This window comes from Hyperolius riggenbachi, chromosome 4 (assembly GCF_040937935.1).
Source record: "Hyperolius riggenbachi isolate aHypRig1 chromosome 4, aHypRig1.pri, whole genome shotgun sequence".
In the NCBI taxonomy this organism is placed as follows: Eukaryota; Metazoa; Chordata; class Amphibia; order Anura; family Hyperoliidae; genus Hyperolius; species Hyperolius riggenbachi.
Genome location: NC_090649.1, coordinates 391,439,342 through 391,459,276, shown reverse-complemented (window position 1 = coordinate 391,459,276; position 19,935 = coordinate 391,439,342). Strand labels below are relative to the sequence as shown.

Below are 19,935 nucleotides of genomic sequence, written 5' to 3'. Positions count from 1 at the left end.
ATTAATTAAGGGGCCAGCGACCCACAGTACGGAGGAGGTTAGGTCAGCGGACCATATCTGCCAGGTTGGATTTGAAAGATTGAGAGACAAATATATTTTATTGCTAGGTCTTTGGCAAACTATTTTATAACGATTATCAGCAGATTGATTGTTCATCGTTCATTTTTGGACTTTTATCTCACATGTTAAGGACCCAGGTGTCCTTTACATATATACCGTAAGTAGTTTAATTATCCCTGTTTTGTTGCAATAAAGTGTGTCTTTTTTATAACAATTATTGGCAGATCCATCGTTCATTTTCTGACTTTTTTCTCACATGTTAAGGACCCGGGTGTCCATTACATACAGTACTGTATACATTGGCTTGCAAAAGTATTCGGCCCCCTTGAAGTTTTCCACATTTTGTTATATTATTGCCACAAACATGAATCAATTTTATTGGAATTCCACATGAAAGACCAATACAAAGTGGTGTACACGTGAGAAGTGGAACGAAAATCATACATGTTTCCAAACATTTTTACAAATCAATAACTGCAAAGTGGGGTGTGCGTAATTATTCAGCCCCCTTTGGTCTGAGTGCAGTCAGTTGCCCATAGACATTGCCTGATGAGTGCTAATGACTAAATGGAGTGTACCTGTGTGTAATCTAATGTCAGTACAAATACAGCTGCTCTGTGAGGGCCTCAGAGGTTGTCTAAGAGAATATTGGGAGCAACAACACCATGAAGTCCAAAGAACACACCAGACAGGTCAGGGATAAAGTATTGAGAAATTTAAAGCAAGCTTAGGCTACAAAAATATTTCCAAAGCCTTGAACAACCCACGGAGCACTGTTCAAGCGATCATTCAGAAATGGAAGGAGTATGGCACAACTGTAAACCTACCAAGACTAGGCCATCTACTACTCTACTCACAGGCCGAACAAGGAGAGCGCTGATCAGAAATGCAGTCAAGAGGCCCATGGTGACTCTGGACGAGCTGCAGAGATCTACAGCTCAGGTGGGGGAATCTGTTGATAGGACAACTATTAGTCGTGCACTGCACAAAGTTGGGCTTTATCGAAGAGTGGCAAGAAGAAAGCCATTGTTAACAGAAAAGCATAAGAAGTCCCGTTTGCAGATTGCCACAAGCCATGTCGGGGAGACAGCAAACATGTGGAAGAAGGTGCTCTGGTCAGATGAGACCAAAATGGAACTTTTTGTACAAAATGCAAAACGCTATGTGTGGCAGAAAACTAACACTGCACATCACTCAGAATGCACCATCTCCACTGTCAAATATGGTGGTGGCAGCATCATGCTCTGGGGGTGCTTCTCCTCAGCAGGGACATGGAAGCTGGTCAGAGTTGATGGGAAGATGGATGGAGCCAAATACAGGGCAATCTTGGAAGAAAACCTCTTGGAGTCTGCAAAAGACTTGAGACTGGGGCAGAGGTTCACCTTCCAGCAGGACAATGACCCTAAACATAAAGCCAGGGCAACAATGGAATGGTTTAAAACAGGGCTGTGGAGTCAGAGTCGAGGAGTCGGGGCAATTTTCGGCACCCCGAGTTGGAGTCGGAGTTGTTGATTTCATAAACTGAGGAGTCGGATGATTTTTGTACAAAATCCACAGCCCTGGTTTAAAACAAAACATATTCATGGGTTAGAATGGCCCAGTCAAAGTCCAGATCTAAATCCAATCAAGCTCTGTGGCAAAATCTGAAAACTGCTGTTCACAAACTCTGTCCATCTAATCTGACTGAGCTGGAGCTTTTTTGCAAAGAAGAATGGGCAAGGATTTCAGTCTCTAGATGTGCAAAGCTGGTAGAGACATAACCTAAAACCTAGGTTCTCAACGTGTGGTACGCGTACCCCAGGGGGTACTTCTGATGGTTCCAGGGGGTACTCAGGCGTGATACACTTAACCAAGAACAACAAATTTAGAGTTTAAGAAAATTATAAATCTTATTTAAACAACACCATATTTGTATTTTAGCTAATTAAAAACAATAGTAAATGCTTGGAAATGGTTTAGGAACCAAGTATCCTGTACTAGGATTAACTATATATTTGTCAAGGGGTACCTGTTATAATGTTTACTATGCTAGGGGGTACTTGGTGAGTACAGGGTTTTAATAGGGGTACATACTGAAAGGATATGTAGGTATTGATGTATATATATGTATGTATGTATGTATGTATGTATATGTATATAGATCAATTTCATATACAAGTATACATGTATCTAAATAAAAATAAAATGTTGAGAAACACTGCCCTAAAAGACTGGCAGCTGTAATTGCAGCAAAAGGTGGTTCTACAAAGTATTGACTCAGGGGACTGAATAATTACGCACACCCCACTTTGCAGTTATTGATTTGTAAAAATGTTTGGAAACATGTATGATTTTCGTTCCACTTCTCACGTGTACACCACTTTGTATTGGTCTTTCACATGGAATTCCAATAAAATTGATTCATGTTTGTGGCAGTAATGTGACAAACTTCAAAGGGGCCGAATACTTTTGCAAGCCACTGTATATGCAGTTTTATTATCTCTGTGTTATTGCAATATGGGATTTTTAAGTTGTACATTTTCCCATTCATATGCAGGGGCAGTTTTTAAAAAAAAATAAGAATTGTTTACAAAAACAGAATGTCTTGCTAAATTCTGCTTTCCCTTCCGTTACAGTCTGATTTTGCTATATCAATGGCATCGATAACAAGAGATGTGTTTGGGACTTTGCCTGATGGGGCCACAGTGGAAAGGTTTTACCTTCAGTCAGAGTCTGTCAGGACTGAAATCATATCCTTTGGCTGCATAATAACACGCTTAGAAACCAAAGACAGGCATGGGAATTTCACAGATATTGTACTTGGGTTCGATGATTTAGAAAGTGAGTATGATATTGTGTGTTCTTTACGTTTGTTATTTTGTGGTGTGTGACATTTTTATTTCTAGTTTTTATCAATGCCATGTGTTTTGATATTATCACAATTCTATCTAAACCATCTGCTCCACCTTCCTCACCTCTGCCTGTTTGCGCACCCACTAAAAACCAGGGCTGTGGAGTCGGAGTCGGAGTCGTGGAGTCGGGCAATTTTGGGTGCCTGGAGTCGGAGTCGGGGAAAAAATGCACCGACTCCGACTCCGACTCCTAATGAATTTGTAACTGTAATTAAAATAGAAATTATGATAAAATGTTCTATTTCTCAGATAATAGTCATTAAAAATAATGTATATATGCAGTAATAGCTATGCTTAGTCCACAAAAATAAAACAAACCAATCAAAATTAGTTACTTGTGCTGCTTCAATAAAGCAGTCCCCGTATTTTTAAGGTCAGATATACATATCTGATTGTGACTGTATATATGATGTGTACACAGGAATCTCTTATATATACTAAATAACATCTATGCTGTAAGAATAAAGCCTGATGTGTAGCTGTGTCACTAATAGAGATGGTCAACGAGATGGAAATAATTCTGCATTGATGCTGATTTATGCAAATGTATGCACTCCCTTTGCTGATGAAATCAAATAATTTGATGTGTTATTAAAATTTGGTTTGGTGACTACAAATTAAAGGGTAACTGAGACGGATGAAAAGTAAAGTTTTATACATACCTGGGGCTTCCTCCAGCCCCCTTCAGGCTAATCAGTGCCTCGCTGTCCTCCACCACCCGGATCTTCTGCTATGAGTCCTGGTAATTCAGCCAGTCAGCGCTGGCCGGCCGCATGCCGCTCCCACAGCCAGTAGCATTCTGCACCTGCGCAATAGTGCTGCACAGGTGTAGTATGCTCCTGGCGGCGGAGTGTGTGCATGCGCACTACGCCTGACTGGCTCAAGTACCTGGACTCATAGCAGAAGATCCAGGTGGTGGAGGAGGACAACGAGGGACTGATTATCCTGAAGGCAGCTGGAGGAAGCCCCAGGTATGTATAAAACTTTAATTTCATCTGTCTCAGGTTTACTTTGTTACACAGTAGTACTATACTCTACATATAGCAGGAAACAAAGCAAGCGCTCACCAATATGGGCCGCATCTGAATGACTCACCACCTCATATGCACCGCTTAAATAGCTCAAATACACACTCAGCAATCAGACAGATGCAAAACATATGCAAAACTAAACTAAATACTTACCATGCAAAACCCATGCAGCACCCATTGTGCTATCCTGTTTTGCATGGTAAGTATTTAGTTTAGTTTTGCATATGTTTTGCATCTGTCTGATTGCTGAGTGTGTATTTGAGCTATTTAAGCGGTGCATATGAGGTGGTGAGTCATTCAGATGCGGCCCATATTGGTGAGCGCTTGCTTTGTTTCCTGCTGTCTGTATTGAATGTAAGTTACACATTTTAGCATAGCAGCTGCCAGGGTAAAGACATTTGCTTTTAACTTAGGTCAGTTTAGTGTTAGGACATCTGCTCTGGAGACTTACCTCAACGTTGGTGCGGATGTCCAGTATATCTATATTTTTGCATGCAAAACTATGATGGAAGCTAAAATTTCTCCATAGACCAGTATTGCATTGTTTGGATGCGGGCGTACATTTTAGTCCAGGGGGGGCGGTGTGCGCCACAGCGATTAACCATTCAATTGTACAGTATTGGGTCAGGGATGCGCAGCCTTTTACCTATATTTTATACTCTACATATGCACTCCCCACAGAGCTACAGGGAATCCACTGAGAATGCTGTGCACATTGAACACAGAGGTGTTGTCTGTTTACAATCTCCTCATTCCCCTGCAGAGTACCTGCACATCATTCTTACATGTACCCACACTTGCCTAGGGCCTGATAGATGTTCTTTGTTCCGGTTTGTACCTTTTACAAGTACTCTTACCAAGGACTAGCTTTAGTCTAAAGGGAATAAATATAGTAGTCTACATATCCTTCTCACTTCAGTTGTCTTGTAAAATTCCTAAGCGTTGGCAGTTAAGAGACGAATTTCATGTTACATACTTTTAATCAACAAAATTGTAATATGCAAATTAGAGGAGTCGGAGTCGTGGAGTCGGAGTCGGTGGAATCCTAAACTGAGGAGTCGGAGTCGGTGGATTTTTGGACCGACTCCACAGCCCTGCTAAAAACTTCCCCTTCCCACTCTCTACCTGGCCAGTCACACACCCTGACCACCTCCTCTCTAATGCCTGGTACACACCATGCAATTTGCTGTCAGATCGATTATTTCCAACAGTTCCGATCCTTTTTCTGATTGATTTTCTGATCACATCTGTCCAAAATCAGATTGAACCTATCGGAAATTATCGATTTGACTCGAAATCTGACGGGAAATTGCATGGTGTGTAGCAGGCATAACAGCTTTCACTACTTTAAAGAGGAACTCCAGTGAAAATAATGTAATAAAAAGTGCTTAATTTTTACAATAATTATGTATAAATGATTTAGTCAGTGTTTGCTCATTGTGAAATCTTTCCTCTCCCTGATTTACATTCTGACATTTATCACATGGCGGCCTCTTTACTGCTGGCAGGTGATGCCAGATGCTGCTGGCTTTTTTTTGGCAGTTGGAAACAGCTGTTATTTCCCACAATGCAATGAGGCTCCCACAGTGTGATGTTAGGACCTCTGAGCTGGGGGGTGCTGACATCACACTGTGTGTTTGGGGGGGAGAGGGGTTTCAACACAATATCAGCCACACAGAGCTCCCTGATGATCTGTTTGAGAAAAGGAATAGATTTCTGGTGGGAAAGGGGGTATCGGCTACTGATTAGGATGAAGTTCAATTCTTGGTTACGGTTTCTCTTTAACTGAACACCGTCTTTCTTCATTGATGTTTTTCAAAATACACATATGTAAAGTAGGATGTGCGTAATTATTCAGCCCCTTTTGGTCTGAGTGCAGTCAGTTGCCCATAGACATTGCCTGATGAGAGCTAATAACTAGAGTGCACCTGTGTGTAATCTAATGTCAGTACAAATACAGTTGCTCTGTGACAGCCTCAGAGGTGGTCTAAGAGAATATTGGGAGCAACAACACCATGAAGTCCAAAGAACACACCAGACAGGTCAGGGATAAGGTTATTGAGAAATTTAAAGCAGGCTTAGGCTACAAAAAGATTTTCAAAGCCTTGAACATCCCACGGAGCATTGTTCAAGTGATCATTCAGAAATGGAAGGAGTATGGCACAACTGTAAACCTACCAAGACAAGGCCATCCACCTAAACTCACAGGCCGAACAAGGAGAGCGCTGATCAGAAATGCAGTCAAGAGGCCCATGGTGACTCTGGACGAGCTGCAGAGATCTACAGCTCAGGTGGGGGAATCTGTCCATAGGACAACTATTAGTCGTGCACTGCACAAAGTTGGCTTTTATGGAAGAGTGGCAAGAAGAAAGCCATTGTTAACAGAAAAGCATAAGAAAGCCCGTTTGCAGTTTGCCACAAGCCATGTGGGGGACACAGCAAACATGTGGAAGAATGTGCTCTGGTCAGATGAGACCAAAATGGAACTTTTTGGCCAAAATGCAAAACGCTATGTGTGGCAGAAAACTAACACTGCACATCACTCTGAACACACCATCCCCACTGTCAAATATGGTGGTGGCAGCATCATGCTCTGGGGGTGCTTCTCTTCAAAAGGTGGTTCTGCAAAGTATTGACTCAGGGAGTATAATAATTATGCACACACCACTTTGCAGTTATGTATTTGTAAAATATGTTTGGAGTCATGTATGATTTTCGCTCCACTTCTCACGTGTACACCACTTTGTAATGGTTTTTCACGTGGAATTCCAATATAATTGATTCATGTTTGTGGCAGTAATGACAAAATGTGGAAAACTTCAAGGGGGCCGAATACTTTTGCGTGCGTGCGTGCGTGCGTGCGTGTGTGTATATATATATATATATATATATATATATATATATTCAGGAGGATGCCAGGCAACTGGTATTGGTTAAAAGGATATAAATACAGAAGCCCCCATATACCTCTCACTTCAGGTGTCTTTATCAATTCTTTATTTTTATCTGGTAAACAAGTAATAAGGATGCTAACCAGGCAATCCAGAAGTTAAAAATCACTCTTAATTTTCTTCTGCATAAAAGATCATTCCCCAGTTTCCCTAGCTCTTATTTGGTACATCTGCTGCACAAAGGAAGTTGCAGGGTATGCTGGGTTTTTTTTTCTTCTTTACTTTCCTCTCAGACATAAATAATGGATAAAAAAAAAAATAATAATAACCCCAGCAGGACAAAGAAGAAAACAGATGGCCATTGGGTCACGGGGAAGGAGTTACCAAATGCAGAGCTCAACAATTTTGAAGGCAAGCAAATGTTATAAAACATACTAGAAAGTAAAACAACTTTTCTTGAAGTGTACCTTAGGTGCCCCAAATGGAGACTTACCTAGGTAGAGGGAAGCCTCTTAAACCTCCTGAGGCTGTCTTCCACTGTCCCACTCCACCTCGCTGTCCCAACACCGAGACCCTCCGAAGCCCGTTGACAAGGGGCTTGTTCTACAGAGCTTGGCTACGCTGCACAGGCCTGCACAGTATTCTGGAGCCTAATAAGCTCTGCTTTTTCCACCGCACCTGAGTGGTGTCTCCTTGCTGCTACACAGGGAAGAGCCTTCCTGTGCAGTGCGGCTGCGTTCAATCTCGTACGGGAGCACGGCTGCGAATTCGGGAGTCCCAGGGCTGGAATAGTGAGGTGGAAGGAGACAGGGAAGATTCTAGTGGATCTGGATGCTTTTCTCTACCGAGTTTAGTACCATATTTAATTGTTCTCCCCAATAACTCACAGGTTTGCTTTGAGGCTCCTTTTACACTAGGCTGTTTTTATTGCATTGCATTACCTATTCTGCACACAGGGTAACACAACGGCAATGAAAGTCTATTGGGCCTAGCACGCTTACCACGGCGCGTTGCGACAGAAGTGCCTGATACGCCGCCGAGCCGTTACAAAGTCAACAGCGTGTTATTGTCGGACTTCCGCGGCGATGCAGCGGAAGTAATGTCAGTCAATGGGTGACGCATACATTTTAAACAAGGTGTTGATGTGGCGCACATGTGCGGAATGATGCAAATACGACGGGCAACTCAGGAATCCCAGTGACGTGCTTCCTGTCCAGCAGGGAGTAACTCACTAGGTGAGGGGCGGCGAAGGGTGTGTGGAGGGGCAGCGATATTTATATGACCCTGTAGGTGCACTCTACCACAGGATTATGTGAATAACAATTTGTGCGATGGGAGCGGAGCATCGCACAGCAAACACACTGGCCAGCTATAACACCGGTCTAAAGTACACCTGAGGTAAAAAGGATATAGTGACTGCTACATTTATTTCCTTTTAAATCATGTCAGTCACACACCTAAAACAAGCAGGCAGCTAATCTAGTCAGACTTCAGTCAGAAACATCTTATCTGCATGCTTGTTCACGGTCTTTAGCGAAGGATGCAAACGCACATCCAATGTTGATTAGCTAGTTTTACCACCTTCGTTTAGTAGGAGGGCCAACAGATTTTGAATACTATAAACAGATCATGTAGGTAAGCTCTCATACTATATGGAAGTGATAACATTGGCCAAACAATACCAGATGTGTGCACCAGCAAGAGGTTTAGAAGCCTCTGGAACAGCCAGTCAATCTGCATCGTTTAAAGAAATTCAGCCTGAATTTTATGAAGCCTGGGAATCCAGACATAAAATGTACGACCGGCTCTCTAAAAGTTTGTTTTTTGTGGTAACTGTAGCTGAAGAAGATTTCTGGTAGATGAAGACTTACCAGCACAGCTTAAAGTGGTGAGAGAATTGCTAAGTCATTCTGAACTTTTGTTTTTAGCGGTTTCAGTAATGTTGTGGGATAAGTCTCACCGCTGCTCTGTTCAAGCTTCGTAGTACTTCTGAACTGGTGGACAGCAAAGAACATTGGTCGTTTAAAACGCTCGTTCGAACTCCCCCAACTCCCCCCCCCCCCCCCCCCCCCCTTTTTTTTTTTTTTTTTTTTTTTAAAGCATAGGATAGTATATTTGTGTTAATCAGCACAGTTTTTCATGCATTGCATTTGTGTACTATTTGTAAAAAATATATTTTTAAAGCAGACCTGAACTCAGAACTTCCTCTCTGCTCTATAAGATAAGCAAGAGCAAAATAACCTTCAAAGAAAAAACATAACTTCGTTACAGCTGATACCAATCCTGCAGTAAATCTGCAGTGTGTCTACTTTCTGCTTTCATGGAAGCAGACATAGGGTTAACATGCTTTGTTTACAAATTAGCTGCTCTGCCATGGCAGAGGAGATTCCTGAGCTGATACAGCTGAGAGATCAAATTACAGTGGTGATTAGTCACAGATGAGGGGGGTATTAGACAGGCTAAACTCTCTAAATACATACAGGGTGCAGTTCTCTGTTTTCCTTCTGTGCTGTGTTCAGGTCCACTTTAAATACCTGGCTGGACCTGCTCCCATCACAGCTGGAGTTGCTTCTGTAGCACAGAGCCCATAGAACGGCATGCATATCTCTTAACATCCTCCCCTGCTTCCAATTAGAAACCATTTCTGCCTGTTCTTTTATTTATCCATTTAGGATGCTAAAAGTGTTAAAGAAGAATTCTGGTCTCTGCAGCTACAAGCACTCTAGAGATGTTGCCTAAAATAGTCCTTCCTTATCATTTCAGGTGGCACTTTAACAAGTGCTATGTAAAGCCTGCTACACACCTTCAATTTTGATTGACTAATCACTTACCAATTCTACCAAAATCTTCAAACTCCGGTGAACCTCATATACTACATGGAGGTGGGAACATTGGCCATTTATCGGCCAATAAAAATTGAAGATGTTTCCCAGGCTTAAGGGCTCTTTCACATTAGGGCAGATTTTCTGCGTTTCAACGCAAAGGGTAAAGTTTGCGTTACCCAAGGTGAAATGAAAGTCCATAGACTTTCATTTTAGCTTTCACATATAACGCAGCCTTTTTGTGTGTTGCGTTACACTGCACCCAGGCGCAGTTTTTCGGCCGACGCTAGCTTTATGCGTTACAATGTTAGTCAATGTAAAACGCAAACTATGCGCGTTTTTAATCCGTTAACGCAGGCAATCAGTCCCAGAATGCAACAGAGGAACAATGTAGAAAGTTGAAAACTAAAAGAAAAAAAAAATTACCTGCGTTTTTCTATGTGCAGTAACGGATTGAAAACGGATTAAAAACGCACACTCACTGCAGTGCAACGCATATCAAAACGCATTAAAACGCATACAACAAAACGTATGCTTTGAGCGTTCTCCAACGCAAGCTCTGATGTGAAAGAGCCCTAAAGGGGAGCTGAAGAGAGAGGTATATGGAGGCTGCCATATTTATTTCCTTTTAATCAATGCCAGTTGCCTGGCAGCCCTGCTGGTCTATTTATCTGCAGTAGTATCTGAATAACACCAGAAACTAGCATGCAGCTAGTCTTGTCAGATCTGACTTTAAAGTCTGAAATACCTGATCTGCTGCATGCTTGTTCAGGGGCTATGGCTAATAGTGTTAGAGGCAGAGGATGAGCAGGGCTGCCAGGCAACTGGTATTGCTTAAAAGGAAATAAACAGGGCAGCCTCCATATACCTCTCTCTTCAGTTCCCCTTTAAAGTGGAACTTCAACCAAGGCTCTTGGCCAGTCAATGCATACTGCTCTATGGAAAAGGGAAGGTGGAAGAACAGGTGAGTGGAACCCTGCAGAAGTAATGGTAGGCATCAGGCAAGGGTGATTTTTTTTTTTTTTTTTTTTTTTTTTTTCTCCTCAGGGGATCATAACTAGGAGTCCAGTGACCTCAGGGCACAACATTTACTTACTTTAGGTTTCTGCCCAAAATAATCAGACACCAATTAACTCATCATTATGTTTGAATGCCCTGAGAAAATCCACATAAACACAGTGAGAACATTTACAGCATCTAGAGCAGGAGTGAGAATGTAAAGAAGCAAATGATAAATCATCCAGGCCACAAATTAACATGCAAACTTGTACAAATTACATTTGATTGGTTTAGTTTAACACTGCTTACAGTTTGCAGTAAATATGCATGCAATCTGGAATGATCTCACTGACCATCTGTAGACAAGAGTATGCCATTTGAAATTTCGATCTTCACCGATTAATATTATCAATTTTACTTGAGCATTTAAGGGGACCTGAACTCAGAACGTCCTCTCTGCTCTAAAAGATACACAACAGCATGATAACCTTTAAACATAAAACATTTCTTTGTTACAGCTGATACAAATCCTAAAATAAATCTGCACTGTTTCTACTTCCTGATTCATGGAAGCAGACATATTGTTAACATCCTGTGCTTTCAAATAGGCTTATCTGCCATCTCTGCCATAGGCAGTCATGTGACACAGGGGAGATCAGATTACAACTTGTGATTAGACACAAATGAGGGGGAATTAAACAGGCTAAAGTCTCTATACATACAGGGTGCATTTCTCTATGTTTTCCTATTGTCCTGTGCAAAAGTTCAGGTCCATTTTAACAGCATTTTGCTCTGATGCTCTGGTCTGGCCACACCCATCATGCGTTAGACACCCAATGGGGTTGGACTGTTAAGAATGAAAATTACAAAAAAGACTTTTTGTAAACCTGCTATATATTTTTTTTCAGGCTATACAAAGAAGCATCCCTATTTTGGAGCAGTGGTCGGCCGTGTTGCAAATAGGATTGCTAAAGGCAAATTTACTGTGAATGGCAAGGACTACCATTTACCCATCAACAATGGGCCTAACAGCATCCATGGAGGACTCAAGGGCTTTGATAAGGTAAAATAGAGCTTTATTAAGGGACAACTGAGTGAGAGAGAGATGTAGGCTGCCATATGTATTTCCATATGTATTTCCTTTTAAACAAAACCAGTTGCCTGGCTATCCTGCTGATCCTCTACCTCTAATCCTTTTAGCCATAGACCTTAAAGAGACACTGAAGCGGAAAAAAAAATATGATATAGTGAATTGGTTGTGTACTATGAATAATTACTAGAAGATTAGCAGCAAAGAAATATGCATTCTCATACTTTTATTTTCAGGTGTATAGTGTTTTTTCTAACATTGCATCATTCTATAATATGTGCAGATTACACAACACTCAGCATTCAAAATGAGTCTTTCAGAGCAGTCTGTGAAGTAATGACCTCTCCTCTAGCAGAGGAAAAGTAAATAGTCCAGGAACAGTTGAGATAATAAAAGTCAGATAACAGCCCTCTCCACGACTAACTTAAGGTGCATACACACATGCGACTATAGTCGTTTGTAACGATCGTTCCCCGATCTTTACCAACGACGATCGTTACAAAAAATGAACCAACGACTATTAAGGCAAACGACGAACGAGGCAAATCGCTACAAAACAAAGTTCTGTCTTGGCGGATTTTTACCACCGACGATCGTTAGCAAAAGTGGTACATAGTTGGAAACGATCGTTCGTACCAGGCTGGACATGCGCATTTCTCTTTTTCTCCAAGGAACTTTACAATTTTATGCGCAGGCGCATTAAGTGCTTTTACGTGGTGTAACGTTCGTTCTAACGATGTGATCGTTACACACTTTTTACAACTAACTTTACTTCGGTCGTTCTTTCGTCAATTAAAAGATCGTTCGTCGTTGACAACGAACGATCGTTGTCGCATGTGTGTACGTAGCATTAGTCGGAGAGCTTAATGGCTTGTTTGCATAGAGATAACAACTGGAGTTTCTCAACTCTTCCTGTACTGGAAACAATTACACTGATGTATCTGATCTTAATATTTTATTTCTTAGCTGTGCTACACATACAAATCATCATATCATCATTTTTTTTTCGCTTCAGTGTCTCTTTAAACAAGCATATGCAGATCAGGTGTTTCTGACAATATTTCTCACCATATTGTCAGATTTGACTGGATTAGCTGCATGCTTGTTTCTGGTGTTCTTCAGACACTACTGCAGCCAAATAGAACGGCTATTGCTTAAAGGACCTACGAGGCGAAATAATAAAAAAAAAAAGTTAAGTACCTGAATCAAATTTGAATGCACGGAGGACGCCATCCGCACCCTCCGTGCAGTTCCGCCAGGTCCCCGCTGTTCAATCGCTCCCGAGCCCGGGTCGGGCTCACCTGCCTCATGTAAAATGGCCGCCGGAGCTGGCCGCGGCTGCGCAGTCCGCATAGACGTGAGTGCGGCTGCGCAGCTCTATGGCCTCCCCCCCCCCCCCCAATCCACGCACAGGAGACAGCCTGTAGCGTGGATGGGGGGGGGCCTTAGAGCTGCTCAGCCGCACTCGCGTCTATGCGGACTGCGCAGCCGCGGCCAGCTACCTGCGGCCATTTTACATGAGGCTGTGGGGTCGGGAGCGGCCCGGGGGGGCGATTGAACACCTGGGACCCGGCGGAACTGCGCGGATGGCGTCCTCCGTGCATTCAAATTTGATGCAGGTACTTAACTTTTTTTTTTTAAATTTTGTCTCGTAAGTCCTTTAAAAGGAAATAAATATGGCAGCTTGTATATCCCTCTCACTTCGGGTTCTCTTTAAACACAGTAATCATAACATGCAGCAGGCTTGATCACAGGGCTACTACTGTATAGTAAGCTAGAATTCCAGCCAAAACCTTTATTTTTGTATTGCAGGGGAACAGGACAGAGGGTGTCAGAATTAAATTGCAGTGTGAGTTCCCATTCTGGAGATTCCCGCACGATTTCTGTTTGTTTTCTGATACTAGTGACTAGACCAGGAAGTTTTAACGGGGACCCAACAGGAAGAAATGTGTGATTGTTAAACTTCTCAACAAGGTTTCAAACAAAACAAAACAAAAAAAAAACTACAAAACCTATTAGTCGGACAAACTTTTTGCAACTCTATAAAAATCCAAAATAAAGTGGTGAAGATCCTTTTTAATAAACAGGTCAAAGGTTGAGATGGAAATAGGTGAAAAGTAGTTGAAATGGTCACAGTGTCTTACGAGGTAAGCTGGCCTGGTGTAGATCACAAGTCCCCTGGCCCACATGTAGCAATATCAGACTGGACACTCGGCAGCCTTTTGACATTCTAGTATTCAGCGATCACTTTATCATGTGTCCTTTCACTTGTGCTTCTCTGGGACGAGGCCTATTTGTGATTAAAATTGAGGAGAGAGAAGAGCAAGGGATGTTTCTGGGACTATGAGACACTTTCTTCCATCAGTCCTAACACATTTCACAGCCATTCGTGCTGTATTCTGGTACCTAGATGTGAGAGCGTCCCTGTATACCGGTACCTAGATGTGAGCGTCCCTATATACTGGTACCTAGATGTGAGCATGCCTGTATACTGGTACCTAGATGGGAGCGTGCATGTATACCGGTACCTAGATGTGAGCATGCCTGTATACCGGTACCTAGATGTGAGCATGCCTGTATACCGGTACCTAGATGTGAGCATGCCTGTATACCGGTACCTAGATGTGAGCATGCCTGTATACCGGTACCTAGATGTGAGCGTCCCTGTATACCGGTACCTAGATGTGAGCATGCCTGTATACCGGTACCTAGATGTGAGCATGCCTGTATACCGGTACCTAGATGTGAGCTTGCCTGTATACCGGTACCTAGATGTGAGCATGCCTGTATACCAGTAACCTAGATGTGAGCATGCCTGTATACCAGTACCTAGATGTGAGCATGCCTGTATACCGGTACCTAGATGTGAGCTTGCCTGTATACCGGTACCTAGATGTGAGCTTGCCTGTATACCGGTACCTAGATGGGAGCATGCCTGTATACCAGTACCTAGATGTGAGCTTGCCTGTATACCGGTACCTAGATGTGAGCTTGCCTGTATACCGGTACCTAGATGTGAGCATGCCTGTATACCAGTACCTAGATGTGAGCTTGCCTGTATACCGGTACCTAGATGTGAGCATGCCTGTATACCGGTACCTAGATGTGAGCATGCCTGTATACCGGTACCTAGATGTGAGCATGCCTGTATACCAGTACCTAGATGTGAGCTTGCCTGTATACTGGTACTTAGATGTGAGCATGCCTGTGTAACGGTACCTAGATGTGAGCATGCCTGTATACCGGTACCTAGATGTGAGCTTGCCTGTATACCGGTACCTAGATGGGAGCATGCCTGTATACCAGTACCTAGATGTGAGTTCGCCTGTATACCGGTACCTAGATGTGAGCTTGCCTGTATACCGGTACCTAGATGTGAGCATGCCTGTATACTGGTACCTAGATGGGAGCGTGCATGTATACCGGTACCTAGATGTGAGCATGCCTGTATACCGGTACCTAGATGGGAGCATGCCTGTATACTGGTACCTAGATGTGAGCATGCCTGTATACTGGTACCTAGATGTGAGCATGCCTGTATACCGGTACCTAGATGTGAGCATGCCTGTATACCGGTACCTAGATGTGAGCATGCCTGTATACCGGTACCTAGATGTGAGCATGCCTGTATACCGGTACCTAGATGTGAGCATGCCTGTATACCGGTACCTAGATGTGAGCATGCCTGTATACCGGTACCTAGATGTGAGCATGCCTGTATACCGGTACCTAGATGTGAGCATGCCTGTATACCGGTACCTAGATGTGAGCATGCCTGTATACCGGTACCTAGATGTGAGCATGCCTGTATACCGGTACCTAGATGTGAGCATGCCTGTATACCGGTACCTAGATGGGAGCATGCCTGTATACTGGTACCTAGATGGGAGCATGCCTGTATACCGGTACCTAGATGTGAGCATGCCTGTATACCAGTACCTAGATGTGAGCTTGCCTGTATACTGGTACCTAGATGTGAGCATGCCTGTGTAACGGTACCTAGATGTGAGCATGCCTGTATACCGGTACCTAGATGTGAGCTTGCCTGTATACCGGTACCTAGATGGGAGCATGCCTGTATACCAGTACCTAGATGTGAGTTCGCCTGTATACCGGTACCTAGATGTGAGCTTGCCTGTATACCGGTACCTAGATGTGAGCATGCCTGTATACTGGTACCTAGATGGGAGCGTGCATGTATACCGGTACCTAGATGTGAGCATGCCTGTATACCGGTACCTAGATGGGAGCATGCCTGTATACTGGTACCTAGATGTGAGCATGCCTGTATACTGGTACCTAGATGTGAGCATGCCTGTATACCGGTACCTAGATGTGAGCATGCCTGTATACCGGTACCTAGATGTGAGCATGCCTGTATACCGGTACCTAGATGTGAGCATGCCTGTATACCGGTACCTAGATGTGAGCATGCCTGTATACCGGTACCTAGATGTGAGCATGCCTGTATACCAGTACCTAGATGTGAGCATGCCTGTATACCGGTACCTAGATGTGAGCATGCCTGTATACCGGTACCTAGATGGGAGCATGCCTGTATACTGGTACCTAGATGTGAGCATGCCTGTATACTGGTACCTAGATGTGAGCATGCCTGTATGGCGGTACCTAGATGTGAGCATGACAAAAATCTAATTTCCTGGAGGCATGTGGTTCAGTGAGGGGGGATTGCCGGTGCCAAGCCCATCTATTTACCAAGCAGAATTTTCTGACTGATCCCAGAATTATTACTGAAGACAGTCCTATACCTTCAGGAATCCCTGATATCACTACAAGGGCATATTTTCCATACTGTATGCTGCATTCATCTTCTGTATCTGCATTAACCCTGTGATGTGGGAGTTGTCTCATCTCTGCAGCGTAACCCACTCAGTGCGCCGCGGATTCTTCATCATCAAATGATCTCTGGTTTCAGTTTGTGAGTCAATTTTCATTAGTCAACCATAACCTTCATGTAAGAAAGTCCTGGCTGCCGCTAGTCACCATTAAAACTTCCATTATAGGTCATTACCGATAATACAGCCCGCAGACATAAAAGATGTCAAAGAAAACAACTGAACTTTTCCATTGCTGTCAAAAATTGTGTAGTTAAGGTCCGTACACACGCCGGACTTTAGGCAACGACGGGTCCGTCGTTGCCTCCCGCTGGGTGGGCGTGCCAGCGACAGTCCGGCGTGTGTACGCTCTGTCGTCAGACTGATACGGCTGTTTCTGAGCGATCCGCCCGGCGGATCGCTCAGGAACAGCCGTATCAGTCTGACGACAGAGCGTACACACGCCGGACTGTCGCTGGCACGCCCACCCAGCGGGAGGCAACGACGGACCCGTCGTTGCCTAAAGTCCGGCGTGTGTACGGACCTTTACTTTGCCCCAGTATATCTGATGACATTACCATAAAGGACCAACTAGCGCTCAATCATGCTGTGTGCAATGCTTTCAGTGCACGTGCGTAATATGAATTCACAAAACGTGAAAACAAAGCGCATAATTGTCACCAAGGCCCTTTTATTTGTAATAGATTTCAGAGCACATAAAAATAACTAAAAGACAACACTTAGATTGTAAAAGATAACATGTAATGAATAAATACTTAGCTACAAAATGATGGTCAAACCTCCAGGTAGGCATGCTCTCACGTGTAATCACAAGTGATTACTCGTGATTCAAATGAAGCTGAATTGCCGCAGCTGAGCGGCGGGTTTATGAGGGGTTAAAGGGACTCCGAGCAGTGCAGATACTATGGAAAGATGCATATCATTTTAAAATTCTCTTTCTCCTCTTTCCAATGATATATAAACAGCCGCCCTACGCCTTTTAGTTTTCGCTATTTTCGCGATCGAAATTGCCGCGGCCGCGATTTCGAAACTAGAGAAAACTAATGGCGTAGGGCGACGATTTAGGGGTCGTCAGAAAGAGGAGAAAGAGAGCTTTCAAATGATATCCATCTTTCCATAGTTACATTGTATTACACAGGGCGACTTTTTCTGCTGAATGGAGCTGCTGACTTTGTGAAAAAGTCGCCCTGTGTAATACAATGTAACTATGGAAAGATGGATATCATTTGAAAGCTCTCTTTCTACTCTTTCTGACAACCCCTAAATCGTCGCCCTACGCCTTTTAGTTTTCTCTATTTTCGCAATTGAAATCGCGGCCGTGGCAATTTCGATCGCGAAAATAGCGAAAACTAAAAGGCGTAGGGCGGCGGTTTATATATCATTGAAAAGAGGAGAAAGAGAGCTTTAAAATGATATGCATCTTTCCATAGTTTCTGCACTGCTCGGAGTCCCTTTAATTACCCATAATGCCGCCGTCCACACTGCGTTTCAAAGCTTGCACGCGTCCTATTGTTTGCGCTGCAAGCCTCACCATGGCGCACTTTCTCCTTCCGGCTTGGAGGAAGTGCGCCATGGTGAGGCTTGCAGCGCGACCAATAGGACGTGTGCAAGCTCTTTGAAACGCAGGGCGGACGGCGGCGTTATGGGCAATTAACACCTTATCAACCAGCCGCTCAGCTACGGCAATTAAGGTGCCCATACACTCGTCAGATTGGCAGCAGATAGATAAGAAATGCATCTGATGATCTATCTGATGCGTTTTTAGAACATTTTTTACCAGGATAGAATTCCAATAGATTTCAGTTTGAAATCTATTGAAATTCGATCTGATGGCATTTTTTTGCCATCAGATTTCCATTAAGGCCAATGCAAAATGATAAGCAATCTCATCAGATCGACCTAAATTTTCCATCCTGCCAGTTCGACAGAAATCCATCGAAATCGATCGAAATCGGCCATCGATCGGTCGATTGGCCAACCTATTTTCAATCGATCGATCGAACGATCTGGATCGATCGGTCGGCCAGAAAATCGGCTCAGTGTATGGGCCCCTTTAAGCTTCATTTGAATCACAAGTAATTACTTGTGATTACTCATGAGAGCATGCCTGCCTCAAGATGTCTTTCTTTCAGCTTGATCAGATAAGTTCACAAATAGTCTGAAGGGGCCCCATATGCCCTGATGGGCTTTTCAGGTTCGAGGACCTGGGCACAGTTTGCTGTCGACAAACAGTCCCATCACGAAGTCAGTGATATAGAGGTGTTGGCCCCCTTTAACCTCCTCAGCGGTAAGCCCGAGCTGAGCTAAGCCACCGCGGTGGATAGATGGGCCGAACTGCTCACTTTTTACTTTGTTACACGCAGCCAGCACTTTGCTAGCTGCCGGTTTGTTCCGATCACCGCCGATTCGCTGCTACCTGCTGCGTTAGAGCCCCCCCCCCCCCGACCCCTGGCGCAGCCTGGCCAATCACCGCCAGGCTGCGCTGTGGGGTGGATTGGGACTCCCTCCGACGCCATGACGTGGATGACGTCATCCCGATCGTCGCCATGGCGACGGGGGAAGCCAAACAGGAAATCCCATTCTGAACGGGATTTCCTGTTTGCTCTGATAGCCGGAGGCGATCGGAAGGGGTGGGGGGATGCCGCTGCACAGCGGCTATCATGTGCTAGCGCTAGGCTAGCTACATAATTTAAAAAAAAAAAAATGTAAAGTGCTGCGCTGCCCCCTGGCGGTTTTAATAGACCACCAGGGAGGTTAATACCCATACAGACAAAGACGCAGTGCCAACCAATCCTAAGTGGTCTTTGCACACCTTTCCTTATAAGGCTATGGTCATCTGCCCAACAAGATATATTACATGTACTTAATAGAATGTTCCATACAACTAAATTGTAAAGGGAATGGCTAAAGTAAAGAATGTTAACTATTCACATTCTAGCAATGGGCACTATACTATATGTATTAACATGTATATACAATATCTCTGGTAATTGGATGAGGCATCATTATATCACTGATTAAAACGACATCATCCTACAACGTGTAATCCTAATTTACGGTGATACAAGAAAGTGGCACTGTAGTTTAATAATGCACCTTTATTGCATACAGTCGGGTACAGATAACATGGTAGACAGAGGGGGTGGGCAGAGCCCGTCAGCTATTTCGCGGTAACCCGCTTTCTCAGAGGCTATGACACACATTTTTTTTCCTCACTGCTAGCCCTTAAGTCTCACACTTACAGAGTGGATCCCCAGTTAGCTTCCACACCCTCGCAGGCCGCAGTGTTCCGGCA

General features: G+C 43.7%; 1 protein-coding gene across 1 annotated transcript in view; it reads left to right on the top strand.

Moving 5' to 3' along the window:
• The window catches only part of GALM (galactose mutarotase), a 62,449-nt gene that overhangs the window by 19,584 nt on the left and 22,930 nt on the right, over positions 1-19,935 (top strand). The window contains exons 2-3 of the mRNA XM_068279571.1: positions 2,676-2,880; positions 11,603-11,757. Coding sequence (XP_068135672.1) covers positions 2,694-2,880; positions 11,603-11,757 — 342 coding nt within the window. The 5' untranslated portion in view covers positions 2,676-2,693. The remainder of the gene's footprint in view (positions 1-2,675; positions 2,881-11,602; positions 11,758-19,935) is intronic.